At 38.4% G+C, this 18,484-nt stretch overlaps 1 protein-coding gene across 6 annotated transcripts in view; it reads right to left on the reverse strand.

Annotated features, from left to right (window-relative positions):
• Window positions 1–18,484, reverse strand: part of supt3h (SPT3 homolog, SAGA and STAGA complex component) — a 495,649-nt gene that overhangs the window by 88,029 nt on the left and 389,136 nt on the right. For all 6 annotated transcript variants that reach the window (XM_069886703.1, XM_069886702.1, XM_069886701.1 and 3 more), the window contains 2 exons: window positions 8,682–8,794; window positions 7,734–7,844 (listed from right to left, as the gene is read on the reverse strand). In XM_069886703.1, coding sequence (XP_069742804.1) covers window positions 7,734–7,844; window positions 8,682–8,794 — 224 coding nt within the window. The remainder of the gene's footprint in view (window positions 1–7,733; window positions 7,845–8,681; window positions 8,795–18,484) is intronic.

The raw sequence follows: 18,484 nt of genomic DNA on the forward strand, positions 1-18,484 counted from the left end.
GAAGAGGCCCGCTGCGGAAACCCGCTCCCTCAGGTCGGTAAATAATGGACTACAAAAATGGCTCGCTGAGCCGAGTAAAAGTGCGCAACCGCGCATGAAAAAAAACACACCGACGGGAGGGGGGACCAGCTGGGGAGTCGATCTCCACAGCCGGCAACGACAGCTGCAGAACACCTGCAGCAAGAAGAGACCACAGAAGACAATGGAAAAAAGAAAGAAGAGAAGGAAAGGGCAACAAAGAAACAACAGATGGCCAACCCAGAGGAAGAAGAAGAGGAAGAGGAAGAGTACAGTGAAATAGAAGAAGAAAAGAAAGGCAAGGTAAAGAAGGTACTTTCTCTTATTAAAGGATACATGGAGTCATTTAAAGAATGGCAAACACAGGAATTTAATGATTTAAGAAAAAAAATAAACAACACAGAAGAGAAAATGAATAAAATAGAGATGACCTTAACAGAAATGGGAAAGAAAATGGACAAGATGGAAGAGCGGGCAGTAGCAGCAGAAATGGAGGTAGAAGACTTAAAAAAGAAATTGGAGGAATCTAATAAAAAAACTAAAGAGACACAAGAACTACTAGCTCAAAAAATAGATACAATGGAAAATTATAACAGAAGAAATAACATAAAGATAGTGGGCCTTAAGGAAGATGAAGAAGGCAAGAATATGAGGGAGTTTATAAAAGAGTGGATCCCTAAGACCCTAGGATGTCCAGAACTACAGCAAGAAATGGAAATAGAAAGGGCACATAGAGTATTGGCCTCTAAACCACAACCACAACAAAAACCAAGATCTATTGTAGTAAAATTCCTAAGATATACTACAAGAGAAAAGGTACTGGAGAAGACAATGGAAAAAGTAAGAGAGGGCAACAAACCATTGGAGTATAAAGGGCAAAAAATCTTCATTTATCCAGATATAAGTTTTGAACTCCTAAAGAAGAGAAAAGAGTTCAATACAGCAAAGGCGATTTTATGGAAGAAAGGGTATAAATTTATACTAAAGCATCCAGCGGTATTGAAAATATTTATTCCAGGACAACAAAACAGACTATTCTCGGATCCAGAAGAAGCACGAAAATTTGCAGAACAATTACAAAAATAGACTGAGGGAGGAAGACGGGTAATGAGAGTAAAAATGATCACGATTGATATGTATGTGGGTAAAGACAAAAATAGACTGAGGGATGAAGACGGGTAATGAGAGTAAAAATGATCACGATTGATATGTATGCGAGTAAAGAGGTATAAGAGTGAATAGAGACAATGTGCATACGTGAATGTATCTGTACTTAGAGGAAAATATAGATAGTATAGACAAGAATTAATAAGGGAAGGTAATGGAATAGAGAGAATAAGGAGGGAATTAAAAGAGTGACCTTTGTGACATATGAAAAGTGAAATCTTTTCGGGGGGGCGGGGTGGGGGGAAATAGCGGTCACTGCAAAATCAGTTGATGCTTGCGAGTGGATTCGCAAATCCAAATGGAGAGGGGAGATGTGGTTGTCCGACAAGGGATAAAGGACAACTCAGGAGGGGAAGGGGAGATTGGGGATAAATAAGATAGAAATAGGAGAATAAGGAAAATGTTGGATGTTGTAGGAATGTTGTCTTATAAAGAGTTGAAAATAAGAAAACAGAAATGGAAAAGGAGGAAAGGTAATGATGGAAAAATGGAAAGAGAAGATAAACAAAATATAAAAGGGCTACGCTGAACTATATGACTTTAAATATTAATGGAATACATAACCAAATTAAAAGGAAGAAACTACTAAATTTAAATGAATAAATGTATTCCATTAGAAAAAATAACATATAGGTTAAGAAATAATATTGAAATATTCGAACAAGTATAGGAGCCTTACATTAAATACAATAGCGAAAACCTACCGGGGACAAACATTACCTAAGTTGATGGAAGGAGAAGGAAAGAAAAGAATGGACTCAGTAGAATTTCTGGTGTATTTTTGTTGAATGACAACATTGTCTGACTGGCTTAATGCAACCTAGATTGTATACCTAAAATGGATGAGGGGGGGGGGTGGGGGGGTGGCTTGGGAGGAGGGAGGGGGGGGGGGGAGGAGAAAAAGTCACTGTATATGTGTGAAAAAGAAATAGTGTATATCATGGCTAATGTGATTTATGGTGTGAAAAATAAAAATTAAAAAAAAACATAATGAGAGCCAGATAAATTCTAGGATCAAACAACATGGCCTTTCTAGTTGTGAGAGGAAGGGAATTTAGGAAGCCAGTTCAATGGGTGCATAAATGACACTAAGGTAATCCCGAAATCTTCATATTGGCCAAGTTGTGGTCAATTATTTTTGTGGAACCAAATAAGTTTCTCCAGATTCCACAAAATTTAGTACAATAAATTTCCAATGCAATTTTCTAAAAAATACTCCAATAGCTTATTAAGACATTCATTACCTGTTAGACAAGAAATGACCAATAATCAATTTACCAATGCCCACTTTGCTTTTGTCAGGACCATTTAGCTTCACACCACAACAAAACCTTGGATGAAACAAGGATGCAAGAAATGAACTTCCATTTTTGGGTTTAAAATGACTGCCCTCAATACTGGTGGTACTTAACCAAGCATGGCTCCAAGGTACCAGAGTTCAGCTGAAGTCAATGGGCATTAAGGAGTTATAAATACTTTAGTAAAGAGATTCTTGCCTCTTGCAAAGGAAGGTGGGTGTGGTTGCTGAGGGCCAAGCATTCAAGACCCAAGACAACAGAGCAGTAGTTCCGCAGGGCAATGTCCAAGACATGGCCATTTTCAACTGCTCACCAATGACACTCCTTTCATTTAAGGTCAAAGTGGGGAAAGTGCACTAATGATCAAGCTTTACTCAGTTCTAAATGGAGACTCATTAAAGGATCTCGACTGACCCACCGAGTTCCTCTAGACTATTAATTCAGTCAAAATTTTAGTCTCTGCAATTTTAGTATTTTACTAAGTTTAACTCTTCACCAATAAAGTAATCCATGCTGCTGTGCAGCAAAACCCAGGTAGCAGCCAGACATGAGCAGATGAGCAACATGAACCAGTTGAAATACAAAGGAGTCTGACATCTCCAACAACCTATTCTTGATAATCAATTGCATTAACAATGCCAGTAACTCACATGGAATAACAACATGAATCCTGTGACCATAAAAGTAGGTCAAATGCACTTCTTGAACCCCTAATATTTTATCACAATGTACAAAATACATCAAGAATGTGCTTTATCTGCATTTGTACAATTTAGGAGTACCCAGTCAACCTAACAACATCCAAGATAAAACAGTCTACTTCATTTATATTTAACATATTTAACATACTAAACATTTACTCATTCCAACACATATATATGGTGTCTACCAATGTGTACTGTCGACAAACTGCACTATGAATACTTGATTCGGCTACCCCGTTAGCATCTCCAAAATGAAGGAGAAGGGCTTCAAGTACTTGGAAACACTACAACTTGCAGTTTTCACCCTGGGTGCATACCATCCTGACTTGGAAATAAATGTATCACTGTTTCTTCAGTGAAACTGATTTGACACCTGCATCACTTTTATCTTGATCGAGACTGATTGGATGGCAATTAGCTGGGTTGGATTCACAATGGACTCCGCTGGTAACTGATTCAAGCACTTCTATACAGGTCAAGTACCCCTTATCTGAAGATCCAAAAGCCAAAAATATCCAACATGATGTCACAAGCTGAAAAAAAAATCACCACCTGACTTGCCTATGTGGGGTTCTGACACACTGTAGGCATCAGTTTGGTAACAACAGAGCTCTGTGGTACAAAACAAAATCTTTGCTTCTGGCCGGGAAGATGCCAAATGGAGCTGGCGATGGCAACTCCATTGTCAACATTGGGTGAGGTGCCATCTGTATTAAAGAAGTTGCTTTGGGCTCCTGCGCAGGAGCAGAGACTGTAGTTGGGGACCAGCGTTTATCCTCTGAATGTATTATTTCTTTAGATGCCGAAAAGGTGTTGAATAGAGTAGAATGGAAATATTTATTTTGAGTACTAGAGAAATTTAATGATTTATTAGTTAGATTAAATTGATATACCTATCCCCTACATCTTAAATTTTCTCTAATTCAATTAAATCCAAACCCTTTAAACTGCATTGTGGAACCAGACAGGGTTGTCCCTTAACCCTTTTCTATTTAATTTGGCTTTAGAACCATTAGCGGTCACTTTTCAGCAATCAGCAGAGATCTCTGGAATCTCTAGAGCTGGAAATATTCATAAAGTGTCTCTCTATGCTGATGATCTTCTGCTATATTTATCCAATCCTGTCTGTTCGATTCTACATATTTTGTTACTTCTCAGTCAATTTGGTCAGTTTTCAGGTTATAAATTAAATTTGCAAAAGAGTGAAATATTAGTTCTGAATTCTTCCTGCTCCTTTGATTTCTCTGTCCCTTTTAAAATTGTTAAAAATCAATTTAACTATCTAGGCATTACCATTACTAAAAATTTTAAGTGGACGTGTTAATATTATCAAAATTAATATTTTACCTAAATTCTTATATATCTTTCAAGCTGTATCAGTTTTTGTTCCTAAATCCTTCTTTGATTCATTAGATTATTTCATCTTTTCTTTAGTTTGGGAAAAAAAAAGCACCCCTGCCTCAAAATAAATCCTTCAAAATACAAAAATAAATGGAGATTTGGCATTACTTAATTTTAGAATTTATTACTTGGCAGTGAATATTAGATACATTACTATTTGAATTCATTATAATGAATATGAAAGTGCTTCAACATGGATTGACCTCGAAATTATATCTTCTAAATGGTGCTCTCTCATTTTGATACTTGGAGCACCCTTGCCTTTTTTGGCTTACAAGTTAACTGATAATCTGGTAACCAGACAAACTTTGAGAATTTGGTTTCAATTTATAAAACACTTTGGTTACCATAGAATTTTATTGATTAGCCCTATTCTACATAATTCCTTTTTACTCCCTTTGATCCAAGATATTATTTATACTCAGTGGCTAAGCTTGGGTATCCAATCTTTCCTAGATCTATACATTGAACAAAACTTGGCTTCTTTTGAACAATTATCTATTAACTTTAAAATACCTAAACATAATTTTTTTTTGTAATTTACAGATTCTGAGCTTCTTAAATTCTTTTTGAAGCTTTCACGGGATTTAGACTTTAAACTTATTTGAGAAGTATATAATTTTAAACCTAGTCATAAAGGATTCCTTTCTGCCCTTTATGAACTGTTCTCAGATCTAGGGACAGTTCCCTGGGTGATACTAAGAAATTATGGGAACAAGATTTTCAACAACCATTTGCCGAAACTACATGGGATTCTATTTTGAAACATGTTCACTCTTCTTCTTCTTGTTCTAGACACACTTTTCTAAGGTTCAGTTTGCCAAATTTTATCCCAATATTATCTCTAAATGTGAAAATTACATAACTGAGAAAGATACACTGTATCATATGTTTTGAGTATGTCCTTCTCTCTTTAATTTTTTGAAAGGGATATTTCACACTTTATCATGAGTTCTTAATATTAATATGACTCCTAGTCCTTTCATTACTCTTTTTAGAGTGAGTGAGCCAATAGGTTTATTACTGTCTTCCTCACAATCCCATGCTTGCCTCATTGCTAGAAGGGCCATTTTGCTGAGATGGAAAGATGCTGTCCCTCCCACTTATACTCAATGGCTATTGGATATGATGGCATGTCTTTAGAAAAAAATAGGTGTTCTACTACTGCAATGGATCTTAACTTTCTTTCTCTTTGGAGTACTTTTCACAATTACTTTCAAAATTTGTAGATTATTCATCTCTGCATTTTTTAAATGACCCCATACTTATTATTATTAGTGGTGGACTCCTTAATTTGGCCAGCAACTCTCATGGGGTGGGGTTAGTTTAGTTTAAGAATATATTGTTTATTTTTAGTTTTTTCTAATTTATAACATGGGTTCATATGTACCTTGTTTATTGTTACATGATACTTGAAAATTGATATTAACTTTATTATTATTAATATATGTACCTATGTATTTTGTTTCTATTAAAACCAATAAAAAGACTGAAAAAGTTGGGGACCGGTGGCAGCGGTGGGAAGGTGTTGGGACCGGCAGTGGCTGTGGTTAGGTGTCGGTACCGGCAGTGGCGGTGGTTAGGTTTCGGTACCGGCAGTGGCGGTGGTTAGGTGTCAGTACCGGCAGTGGCAGTGGTTAGGTGTCGGTACCGGCAGTGGCAGTGGTTAGGTGTCGGAACCGGCAGTGGCGGTGGTTAGGTTTCGGTACCGGCAGTGGCGGTGGTTAGGTGTCGGTACCGGCAGTGGCGGTGGTTAGGTTTCGGTACCGGCAGTGGCGGTGGTTAGGTGTCAGTACCGGCAGTGGTGGAGGTGAGGTGTCAGTACCGGCAGTGGCAGTGGTTAGGTGTTGGTACCGGCAGTGGCAGTGGTTAGGTGTCGGTACCGGCAGTGGCAGTGGTTAGGTGTCGGTACCGGCAGTGGCGGTGGTTAGGTTTCGGTACCGGCAGTGACGGTGGGAAGGTGTTGGGACCGGCAGTGGCAGTGGTTAGGTGTCGGTACCGGCAGTGGCAGTGGTTAGGTGTCGGTACCGGCAGTGGCGGTGGTTAGGTTTCGGTACCGGCAGTGGCGGTGGGAAGGTGTCAGGACCGGCAGTGGCTGTGGTTAGGTGTTGGTACCGGCAGTGGCAGTGGTTAGGTGTCGGTACCGGCAGTGGCAGTGGTTAGGTGTCGGTACCGGCAGTGGCAGTGGTTAGGTGTCGGTACCGGCAGTGGCGGTGGTTAGGCTTCGGTACCGGCAGTGGCGGTGGGAAGGTGTTGGGACCGGCAGTGGCAGTGGTTAGGTTTTGGTACCGGCAGTGGCAGTGGTTAGGTGTCGGTACCGGCAGTGGCTGTGGTTAGGTGTCGGTACCGGCAGTGGCGGTGGTTAGGTGTCGGTACCGGCAGTGGCGGTGGGAAGGTGTCGGGACCGGCAGTGGCGGTGGTTAGGTGTCGGTACCGGCAGTGGCGGTGGTTAGGTGTCGGTACCGGCAGTGGCGGTGGTTAGATGTCGGTACCGGCAGTGGTGGAGGTGAGGTGTTGGGGACCAGTGGGGAGCACCGGCAGCAGCAGGTGGGAGGTTGTCTTCTTTGTAAGCAGAAATCGTTTTGGTTTTGGTAAGCACTAAACACCATTTCATGTGAATTTTCTACTTGTGGCATCATGTTGGAGCTCTAAAAGCTGGTGGTTTTGCTTGTTGTTGCTGTTTAACTGCTGATACAGGTTTTCCGCTCCTGCGACTGTTTATTGTTCTAAAATAAAAAAAACTTAAAAACCAAAAAATGTCTCAAACATTTCAGTTAAGGGGTACTTGACCTGCAGTATACTTCTCACCCAATGAACTGACTAACAGTTTAGACAGAAATGTATGGGTTGATTGCTTTATTCTTCAGGTCAATTCAAAGGGATCACAAGGCGAATGTATTTTACACTATATCTGGTAGATAGCAGTCAAAAGGAAATTACCATTTGTATAAATTGTAATGTTACTTGTGGTATCTGACTTGGCAATTAGCAGGAGTATGTAGTTTTGGGCAATAGTCTAAATTGGAACCTACAGAATTGCAGCTTAACAAAAAATAATAAATGGTAGCATTTGTTTCTCCGTATGAGAAAATGTGGATGGGAAATTCTCTTCAACTTTGAGATAGTGTTAGTTTGAAGTACCTACCTCAGACAATGCAGTGTTATGATGTGCAAATGTCGCCGATCTGACGTTATTAAATGGATCTCCAGTTTTAGCAGCCATATCTTGCTTCACCAAGAGGGCAAGGTCCACCAGCTTAATAAGAATACATTGAGGAGAACTTAGGATGAGATTTTAGCACGTGTTTAACTGGGGATTGCATGAATCATGAAACATTCATATAACCAAAAAATTGCACCAATCTCTTGTGAATTGGATGTGCTCAAGCAATTCAGATGGTTTTGTTGTTAATAATAGAATAAATTAAAATTAGAAAAAGGCAATTCTACTAAACCTCCCACAACTCATACCTCCTCTAAAACATGCATTAAAAAGGCTAATATACAACCATGCTTGGAAGTATAAATTGGATTATTTTGTCACATTGACAACCTCCTTCTCAGCCCCTCCCCTTTCCCTATTATAGTTCATTAATGTACAGATTTCATTGACGGTGGACTATGAAAATTATTTTCACAGCTGGCTACCAAAACTCATGACCTCTGAGTTGCTGATCCACCATGCACGCCATACCTATTAAAGGCAGGTAATTCAGAGACACCAGTGCAAAAGCCAGTTTAAATTTATTTAATCTTTGGCTTGGCTTCGCAGACGAAGATTTATGGAGGGGTAAAGTCCACGTCAGCTGCAGGCTCGTTTGTGGCTGACAAGTCCGATGCGGGACAGGCAGACACGATTGCAGCGGTTGCAAGGGAAAATTGGTTGGTTGGGGTTGGGTGTTGGGTTTTTCCTCCTTTGCCTTTTGTCAGTGAGGTAGGCTCTGCGGTCTTCTTCAAAGGAGGTTGCTGCCCGCCGAACTGTGAGGTGCCAAGATGCACGGTTTGAGGCGAGATCAGCCCACTGGCGGTGGTCAATGTGGCAGACACCAAGAGCTATTAGAAAATAACTATTTTATTAAAATTTGCACATTACCTGGGCCACTGTTTCATAAGCTAAATATGCCATAATCTCCAAAGCGACTGGATTAGGCTTGACCTCCATGTTGCTGCAGTCTAACCAGTCTTTAAATTTACTTGATTTCTTGGCTGTTAATTGTGCAAAAAAAAATATTAATTGATGTGGAAAAAAAGCCGCACTCCTATGCATTTTACAGCAGTAGACATAGAAACAAAACCTAAATGTCAAAGATTTTTTAACATGTCATCCTGATCTTAAAATCTATTCAACACTATGGAACTAATTTCCAAATTTCCACAACTAACATTCATTAAAAGTATCACTTAATCCTTTGTTTACAAAGTACATTTGTATTCACCAACTGATGGCTTTTAACATTAATATTTTTTTGTATTTTTTCTGAAAAGCAAGATTTGTTTTACTCAGTTTGATCAATTATTTAGTAAGCAATGAATTTAATTTTTCAAAAGTCCAGATTTTAAAATTTATTAATTCTAATGATTATTCTCATTATTATTTTGAATAAACCTCAGACAGAATCTAAAATCTAGACAAACATTATGAACTTTAATTAGTTTATTTACCAATTTTATGTTACAATCTGCTCTGTAAATAGATTTCTTAAATTCTCATTTTCACTCTCAATTTTTTCGCTTAACACCAATCATTCTCTTCCACTTTTCTTCTCTACACATTTACATTCATTCTTTCTCCCCTAGATCTTGAGAGCAGATTATAAAGGGCAGAAAGCAATCCTATATGATTAGGTTTAGAATTATATACTTCCCAAATAAGGTTAAAATCTAAATCTTGTGGAAGTCTCAATGCTAAAGAATTTAAGAAGTTCCTAATCTGTAAGAAAAAAAAATAATGTTTAGGTATTTTAAATTTAATAGATAATTATTCAAAAGAGGCCAAGATTTTGGCCAATATAGATCTAGAAAAGATTGGATACCCAAGTTTGTCACTGAGTATAACCAATATCTTGGACCGAAGGTAGATGAAAAGAATTACGTAGAATAGGGCTAATCAATAAAAAGCTATGGTAACCAAAATGATAATTCCCTGGGTGGTATTAAGAAATTATGGGAATAAGATTTTCAACAACCATTTTCCGAAACTACATGGGATTCCATTTTGAAATATGTTCTCATCTTCTCTTTGTGCTAGGCACTCATTAATTCAATTTAAGGTAGTCCATCAAGCACATTTTTCTAAGGTTCAGTTAGCTAAATTTTATCCTAATATTACATCTAAATGTGAAAAATGCATAACTGAGGAAGGTACGTTGTATCATGTGTTTTGGCTATGTCTTTCTCTCTTTAATTTCTAGCAAGGGGTATTTCATACTTTATCATTAGTTCTTAATATTAATTTGACTCCTAACCCTTTCATTGCTATTTTTGGAGTGAGTGAGCCAATGGGTTTAACACTGACTTCCTCACAATCTCATGTAGTGGCTTTTTCTTCCTTCATTGCTAGAAGGGCCATTTCGCTGAGATGGAAAGATGCTATCCCTCCCACTTATACGCTATGGTTATTGGATTTGATGGCATGTTTTTCTTTAGAAAAAATAAGGTGTTCTACTACTGCAATGGATCTTACCTTTCTTTCTCTTTGGGGTCCTTTTCTCAATTACTTTCAAAATTTATAGATTATTCATCTCTGCTTTTTTTGATGACCCCATAATTATAATTATTAGTAGTGCGCTCCTAAACTTGGCCAGCAACCCTCATGGGGTGGGATTTGATAATTAGTTTAGGGTCAGGGTGAGGCCAAATGTAAACTTGATGAACAACATAACATATTCCTCCTGGACAACCTTCAACTTAATGACAAGAATATAGATTTTTCAAATTTTGAGGTTAGCCTTACCCTTATGAGATACCAGTTTCCATATCTTCTATATTATTCCTTCAACTATTTTTTTCTCTAACTTTTCTCCCCCTCCCCTTCTTTCCTACTGGCTTTTCCCTCTACCTGTCTCTCCACCTCCCAGACCTTTCTTCTGTACTCTATCACAGCTATTTTATCTTCATCTGACCATTTCTACCCAATGGATGCTATCTGATCTGCTGTGTTCCTCCAGTAATTCTTCGTTTTACATCAGTAAATGTGTTTGAATGGATATATAGAATTAGTAAGTAGCTTATATTACCATTAAAAGATGTTAAAAATACAAAAATGGGCAAATAGGCAGGTGGTTCTAATGGAGGGTAGGGATGCCAATAAAATCGAATAGAAAAGGAAGCAGAACAATCTAGGAAAAAGAGCAGATATCTGGGAAATAACAAATGGCAATGAGGAAGCATACAGCAGGAAGATAGATCAGCTCGTTGTATGGTGTAACAACAACAACCTTGTGCTCGACATCAGCAAAACCAAGGAGATGATTGTGAACTTCAAGAGGAAGTCAGGGGAATATGACCCAGCTCATCGAGGGCTCAGTAGTGGAGAGAGTCAAGAACTTCAAATTCCTGGGTGTCAACATCTCCGAGGATCTGTCCTGAAGCCTCCACATTGATGGGATCACAAAGAAGGCTTGTTAGCTGCTATACTTTGTGAGATGTCTGAGGATGTTTGGTACATCACCAAAGACTCTCATAAACTTCTTCAGGTGTACCAAGGAGAGCATTCTGGCTGGTTGCATCTCTGCCTGGTATGGAGGTGCCAACTCTCAGGACTAGATTAAACCCCAGAGGGTTGTTAACTTGGCCTGTGACATCACAGGCACCAGACCACTCCATTGAGAACATCTACATGAGGCGGTGTCTTAAAAAAGCAGCCTCTAATCTCAAAGACCCCCACCACCCAGGCCATGCTCTCTTCACTCTGCTACCATCAGGGAAAAAGTACAGGAGCCTAAAGACGAGCACTCAATGGCACAAGAACAGCTTCTTCCCCCTGCCATCATATTCCTGAATAATCAATGAACCAAAGAGACTGTCTAACTTTTTGTGCACTAGTATTGTTAATATATATTTTTTAAATTATAGTAATGTTGTAAGATGGTTATAATATGTATGTTGCTGCAAAACACCGAATTTCATGGCTTTTAATATCACAGTAAATCCTGATACTGATTCTGAAAAAGAGTAGCTCCTAATAGTGCAGGATTCCAGGCTAGAACAGTAGATTGTCACACTGGCACACAACATAGAAATGAAGAGTTACCCAGCATAAGCCATAATGAGATTCCCCATACAATTGGTGCAATTGCAACTCAAGATCATTGTCACCTGCCACAATTCCTCACGGACATTTTTGCCTTGGTATGCTTTTCTACTGAAGGTTATTATCTTTCACTGAGAATGTGCAGTACTACTGTTTTAATACTTTGATAATCTCAGCACTCTACAGCTCCCAGTTTCTCTTCAGCATGAAACATCATCTATACTTTGGGAAGCAGCAACAGGCCGTCTCTTTTAATCATTCAAAGGATGTGGGCACCATTAAGGGCAGCAGTCATTGTATATCATTAATTGCCTTTGAACTGAGAGGATTGTTGGCCTTCTCAGGGAGTTTAGAACAACTTCACTGATATATGTCTGGAGCTAAATATTGGCCAGGTCAAGTAAAGATGACAGATTTCATTTCCTGAAGTTAATTTATGAACCAGACAGGCTTTTATAACAATCGGATAATTTCACATTCACCATTACTGATGTTATATTTTTGTTCCCAGTTTATTTAATGGCCAAATTTAAATTCCCTATGCTCAGTCTAGGTTTCTCCATTACAAGTTAGATAAATATATATATGTTGATGTGCTATATTCCAAATGGTGTCATTAATATAATTTTAAGCATCTAACAATATACCAATTGCCATGTAAGCTCATTATCAACTAGATTTCTATTTTTTTGTGGAGATACTATGCTTCCATAGTATTCCCAACATTTTCTGGTTTTGTTTCATATTTCCTCTGTAAGCAGTCTTTAGTTTTTATTAATTTACTTTAATAATATGTTCCTCATTTTATCATGCCATTTCCTTTTCTCTGTAATTTTTTTGTCCCTCATTCCAAAGAATTACCAGTAATAAGAGTTTTAGCTGAACCCAAACAGTACTTTAACTCAAAAAACAAGCACCATTTGTTTCTTCTTCTCCTCATTTGTACTATATGGTGGTAGCACACTCACATTTCCTTTTTCCAATATACCAGCTACGTTGAATACTAGGGACCAGAGTGTGTACATCAAATCTTTTCACCACTTGGTAAGGCATTGCTTTCTTTACAGACTAAAGGATTAACACACAACAATCCTGCTGCAATTAATAGAATGCAGTTTTGTCTTTCTTCTCACATCTATTGGGATCAATGGACGAGATATAGAAACCTTTGATTGTTGAGAATTGCATTTGAAGTTAAATTTAATTCATGACCATTGCCAGAATATATTGTAGAGGTTGAAGATAAGGAAAATGAACTTTAACAAGAATCTTTAAATAATTTTATCATCAGCATTATATTTATATATATATAAAATTAAGAATAATCTGTGAAATCCGCAATCCTATAAGATCAAAGATTCTAGTTAGAATAGGAGTATGATGCTACACACATCATTCATTATGGTCAGATGATGCAATTTGATCTGATGGGTGGTGGACACTAAAACTAAAACAATCTTTTTTTTAAGAAAAATCATGTCTTCATGGTTGATATCAGCTGTCCACAAATTCTCAATATTAAATGATATAAAGATTGAAATTGATAGTAAACCAGATTTTGACAGAAATAGTCAGTTTGGTTGATCTGTTGTGAACAGAGCTAGTATAAATGTACTGATGCATTTTGCCTAATATGCCCAGCAGCTTGTCCTTGGGTGAAATCTTTTCAAGCCGAAACATAAGAAACAAAGATGAATTGTTTTATGGCCTGCACTTGTTAAATTAAGGAAGTTTGATAGCATTATATATTAATTGCAAAATCAACTACAATTATTTGTTTCTCTTGTTAGAATCATAAAACCGTATAACCCTCAAGAGAGCCATTCATGTCACCATTTCCAAGCTGGCCAAGAGCTGAAATAATACAAAACCAATCCCAGCCATTTCTTCTTGAAACTCTGTGCTTCCTTTAGGGAGTTTAAATCACTTCAAATATAATATTTTGCAGCAATACGATTGTCTGTGGAAAAGCATTTTACTAGGCAACAGAACACCATCACAAGCGAAGTCTTTCATCCTCTCTATACCCACAATGACAATTTTAAATTGATCACTTTGAATCATAGACTTCTAACTAGGTGGAAATAGTCCGTCACCACTCAGTTTTCCTTCTCATTTCCATTTATAACTTCAGTGATGAAACAGACACAACCTCCATGCAGTAAGCTGCTCAGGTGCAAGTAGCATCCATGTCACACAGGTGCCAGAGAATAACAAACTCTGATGAGGAGGAGTCTGCCAGGTATTCAGTATTGTAATCACTGACCAATATCCTTTGGATCCACCATTCACCATAAACTAGACTCAACAAACCACATAAATGCAGTGGATTTAAGAGGTTAGATGCCAGGTATTCTGCAGTAAGCAACTCACTGACTGCATCCTCAATACATTTCAACAGTATACAAGGCACATCAGAAGTCTGATGGAATATGTTCCATTGAAGTTTTAACATTACTCTGGAAACTTGGTTCAATCCAGGTCAAAGCAGCAACCCTGGTTGGCACTACAGCTAGCACCTTTATTCCCTCTGCGATCAGTATATACTCCATTTGCAACTTCAATAAAAGGCATTACAATTATTCACCCAAGCTATTCCAATAGCACCATCCAAGTCTGTGAATTATGACAACATAAAATAAAATGGAATCTCCAATGTATATCAGTTCTCTATCATGACAAATAACATCCTTATCTGGAAATATGTCACTGCTCCTTCACTAACACTAAATGTAAATTTCAGAACATCCTCCTTAACAGAATTGTGGGAGTTTTTCAATCAGTGGAGTGGTTTGAGATGGCAGCACAAGGAAAAATCTGAATGGATAGTAGGTTTATCATGCATAACTGAATCAAAATCTTACGTAATTTTAACTTTATTCATAAAATCACCACTTAGCCAAATAGCAAGGGTGAAAAATCTTCTTCTATCTTGTACACCAAAACTGCAGTTACTTATTCCTAACATCATCCATGCTGAAACCCTGTTACTTTAATAGTTTTGTACAACCATGTAAGTGAAACATGAAAGTCTGCAGTCGTGATTGTCGTAAAAACATAATGAAATGCTAGAGAAACTCAGCTGGCCTTGTAGCTTCCATAGGTCATAAGGATATAAGGACGTTTCGGGCCTGAGGCCTTCTTCAAGGAATAAGCAAAAATAAACAGGAAATCTCAGAATAGAAACTTTGCTGTCTAGGGGAGGAATCTTTCACACAGACAAAAATCAATTCTCACCTCTCCCCTTATAATCTCCAATTAACAGTCAATGAAAAGTAGCCTGGTGTATGTGCTGCTCCTGTCTAGGTTATCCAGAGCTGAATGGAGAGTCAGCGAGATTGCATCTGCTGTAGAGCAATTATGGCAGTAGGCAAATTGCAGTGGATGAAAATCTTTACTTGAGTACAACTGATTCTGCGATGACCATCCTCTCAAAGCATTTCATCACAGTAGATGTGAGTGCTCATGGGTGATAGTCATTGAGGCAGCTCACTCTGCTCTTCTTGGGCACGGGATTGATTTTAAAGCAGGTGGGAACCTCCGACTTCAGCAATGAGAAATCAAAAATGTCTGTGACTACTCCAGCTAGTTAGTTGCCATGGATTTTCAGTACCCTGCCAGGCACTCCAGATGGGTGTGACGCCTTGCATGGGTTCACCCTCTTGAAGGATATTCTGATGTTGACCTCAGAGACAGATATCACAAGGTTGCTAGCATTTGCAGGGATTCTCATTGGTATTCTCCCTTTCAAAGCAACCATAAAATTTAGCTCATTGAGTGAAGCATGACAGTCATTTACAATGTTCAGCTTTGCCTTGTAGGATGTAATGACCTGTAATTCCTGCCATAGATGGCGAGTATCAAAATAAACTCCTTTTATATAAAAATAAACTTTGTTCCTAGCTTATCTCGACATTGCCTCTTTACTGCTGAGATAGAATTCTGTAGGTTGTACCTGGATCTCCTGTATCACCGTTCTTCAATGCTATCGACCTTGGCCTCAGCAGTTTGTGAATCTTTTGATTCATCCATGGTTTTAGCTTGAGGTATTCACAGTACACACTCATCCATGCAGGATGATGACAGCATCAGTGATCTCGGTTTGAATCTGGCACTATCTGTAAAGTGTATATGTTCTCCCTGTGATGTGCATGGGTTTTTTCCAGGTTCTTCTTCCTTCCAAAATGTACAGGGTTGAAGGTTAATTGCGTGTCAGTGGGCAACAAAGGTTTCAATGGCAGTAGAGCATTGGCTGAAATAGAGTGGGAATAAAGGGATCCTATTATGGTTGGTTTCTGGTTACCAGTGGTGTTTGCAGGAGTCAGTGTAGGGCAACTTCTTTTTATGTTATACATTAGTGATTTGATTGTGCAATAAATGACTTTATGGCAAAGTTTGCAGATGATACAAAGATAGGTGGGGAGGTAGGTAGTGATGAGGTAATGGAGAGGGTGCAGCGAGACCTCACAAGATCACAAGATAAAGGACTAGTAGGCCATTTGGTCCATTGAGTCTACTCTGCAAATCCAACCTGAGCCAAACTGTTCTCACTCTAGTTCCAATTTCCTGCCTTTTCCCCCATATCCCTTGATATCTTGACTAATTAGATACCTGTCAATCTCCCCCAGTGATTGGGCCCCCACAGCTGTATGTGGCAACAAATTCCACAAGTCCACGACCCTTTGGCTAAAGAAATTTCTTTTCATCTCAGTTTTAAATGGGTACCTTCTAATTGTAAGACTTTCCTGGATCCACCCACCAAGGGAAACATTCTATTCACATCTACTCTGTCCAATCCTTTCAACATTTGATGTTTCTATGAGATCTCCTCTCATTCTTCTATATCCCAACAAATACAATCCAAGAGCTTCTAAATATTCCTCATATGTTAGCCTCTGCATTCCAGGAATCATCCTGGTAAATCTTCTCTGTACTCTCCAATATTATTACATCCCTTTAAGAAAAGGGGCTCAAAATTGCACACAATTCTCCAAATGAGTTCTCACCAGTGCCACATAGAGCGTCATCAACATCTCTTTACTCTTATACTCTATTCCGCTTGAAATGAATGCCAACATAGCATTCACATTTTTTTTAACTTCTGATCCAATCTGGTGGATCACCTTTAGGTTATGTGCATGAGGACCCCCAAGTCCCTTTGGACTTTTGAATTTTATCCCCATCCTAATTATAATCTGACTATTTCCTCTTCCATTTGTATAACTGTACATTTCTCAACATTGTATCTCATCTGCCATTTCATTGCCCACTTTCCCAAGCTGTCCAGGTCTCTCTGCAACCTTTCAGTTTCTTCAACACTTCCTATTCCACCACTTATCTTGGTGTCATCTGCAAACTTAGCCCACAAAACCATTCAATCCATAATCTAAATCATTAATATATATTGTTAGAAGCGGTCCCAACACCAACCCCTATGGAACACCACTAGTAACTGGCAACCAACCAGAACTCAATCCTTTTATTCCACCCTTTGCTTCCTGCCTATCAGCCGATGCTCCACCCAATTTAATACGTTTCCTGTAATTTCCATGGGTTCTCATCTTATTAGGCAGCCTCTTATGTGGCAGCTTATGTAAGGCCTTTTGAAAATCTAAATACACAACATCCACAACCTACCTGAAATTTCCTCAAAGAATTCCAATAGGTTGGTCAGGCATGATGTTCCCTTCATGAACCCCTGCTGGCTTGGACCTTTCATGCCATGCACCCTTAGGTATTAAAAAACCTCATCTTTGAGGATTGATTCCAATAATTTCCCAACAACCAAAGTCAGACTAATAGGCCTATAATTTAATTTTTTTTGCCTCCCTCCTTTATTCAACAGTGGAGTTACATTTGCAACCTTCCAATCCTCTGGAACCATGCCTGAATCTATTGATTTCTGGTAAATCAATTCCAATGCCTCCACAATCTCCAAAGCCACTTCCTCAGAACCTGTGGGTTCACCTCGTCTAGTCTGGGACACTTAGCTATTTTAAGTCCATTCAACTTACTAAGCACTATCTCTTTAGTAATCCTAATTGTATTTACTTCTATTCCCTGAGACCTCTGACTATCAGGTATATTGCTATTGTCTTCCTCAGTGAAGTCTGATGCAAAATACTCATTTAGTTCCTCAGCCATCTCTTTGTTACCCATTATAATTTCTCCAGCATTATTTTCAATCAGTCCTATATCTACCCATGTTTCTCTTTTATTTTGTATATATTAAAAAAAAACTTAGTATCCTTTTGTATGTTATTTTCCAACTTCCTTTCAATGGACTTGCTGCACCAGGTTCCAAGTTCTCTGTTTTTCCACTAATTTTTGCCTCCTTGAATGCCCTCCCTTTTGCTTTTATTTTAGCCTTAACCTCTCTTGTTACCCACATTTGTGCCGTTTTTCCATTCATGATTTTCTTTTTTCTTGCACTTTCTTTATTTTTTGTTGAAATATCCTCCAATTCTGCTCTGCCATCCCTCTAGTCAAATTGGGATAGTTCCTCTCTCATAGCTCTGTAATTTTCTTTGCATCACTGAAATATTGACACATCTGATATCAGCTTTTCCTTTTCAAATTTGAAACTGATCTCAATCATATTATGATCACCACTTCCTAAAGGTTCCATTACCTTTAATTTCCTA

This window comes from Narcine bancroftii, chromosome 6 (genome assembly GCF_036971445.1).
Source record: "Narcine bancroftii isolate sNarBan1 chromosome 6, sNarBan1.hap1, whole genome shotgun sequence".
NCBI lineage: Eukaryota > Metazoa > Chordata > Chondrichthyes > Torpediniformes > Narcinidae > Narcine > Narcine bancroftii.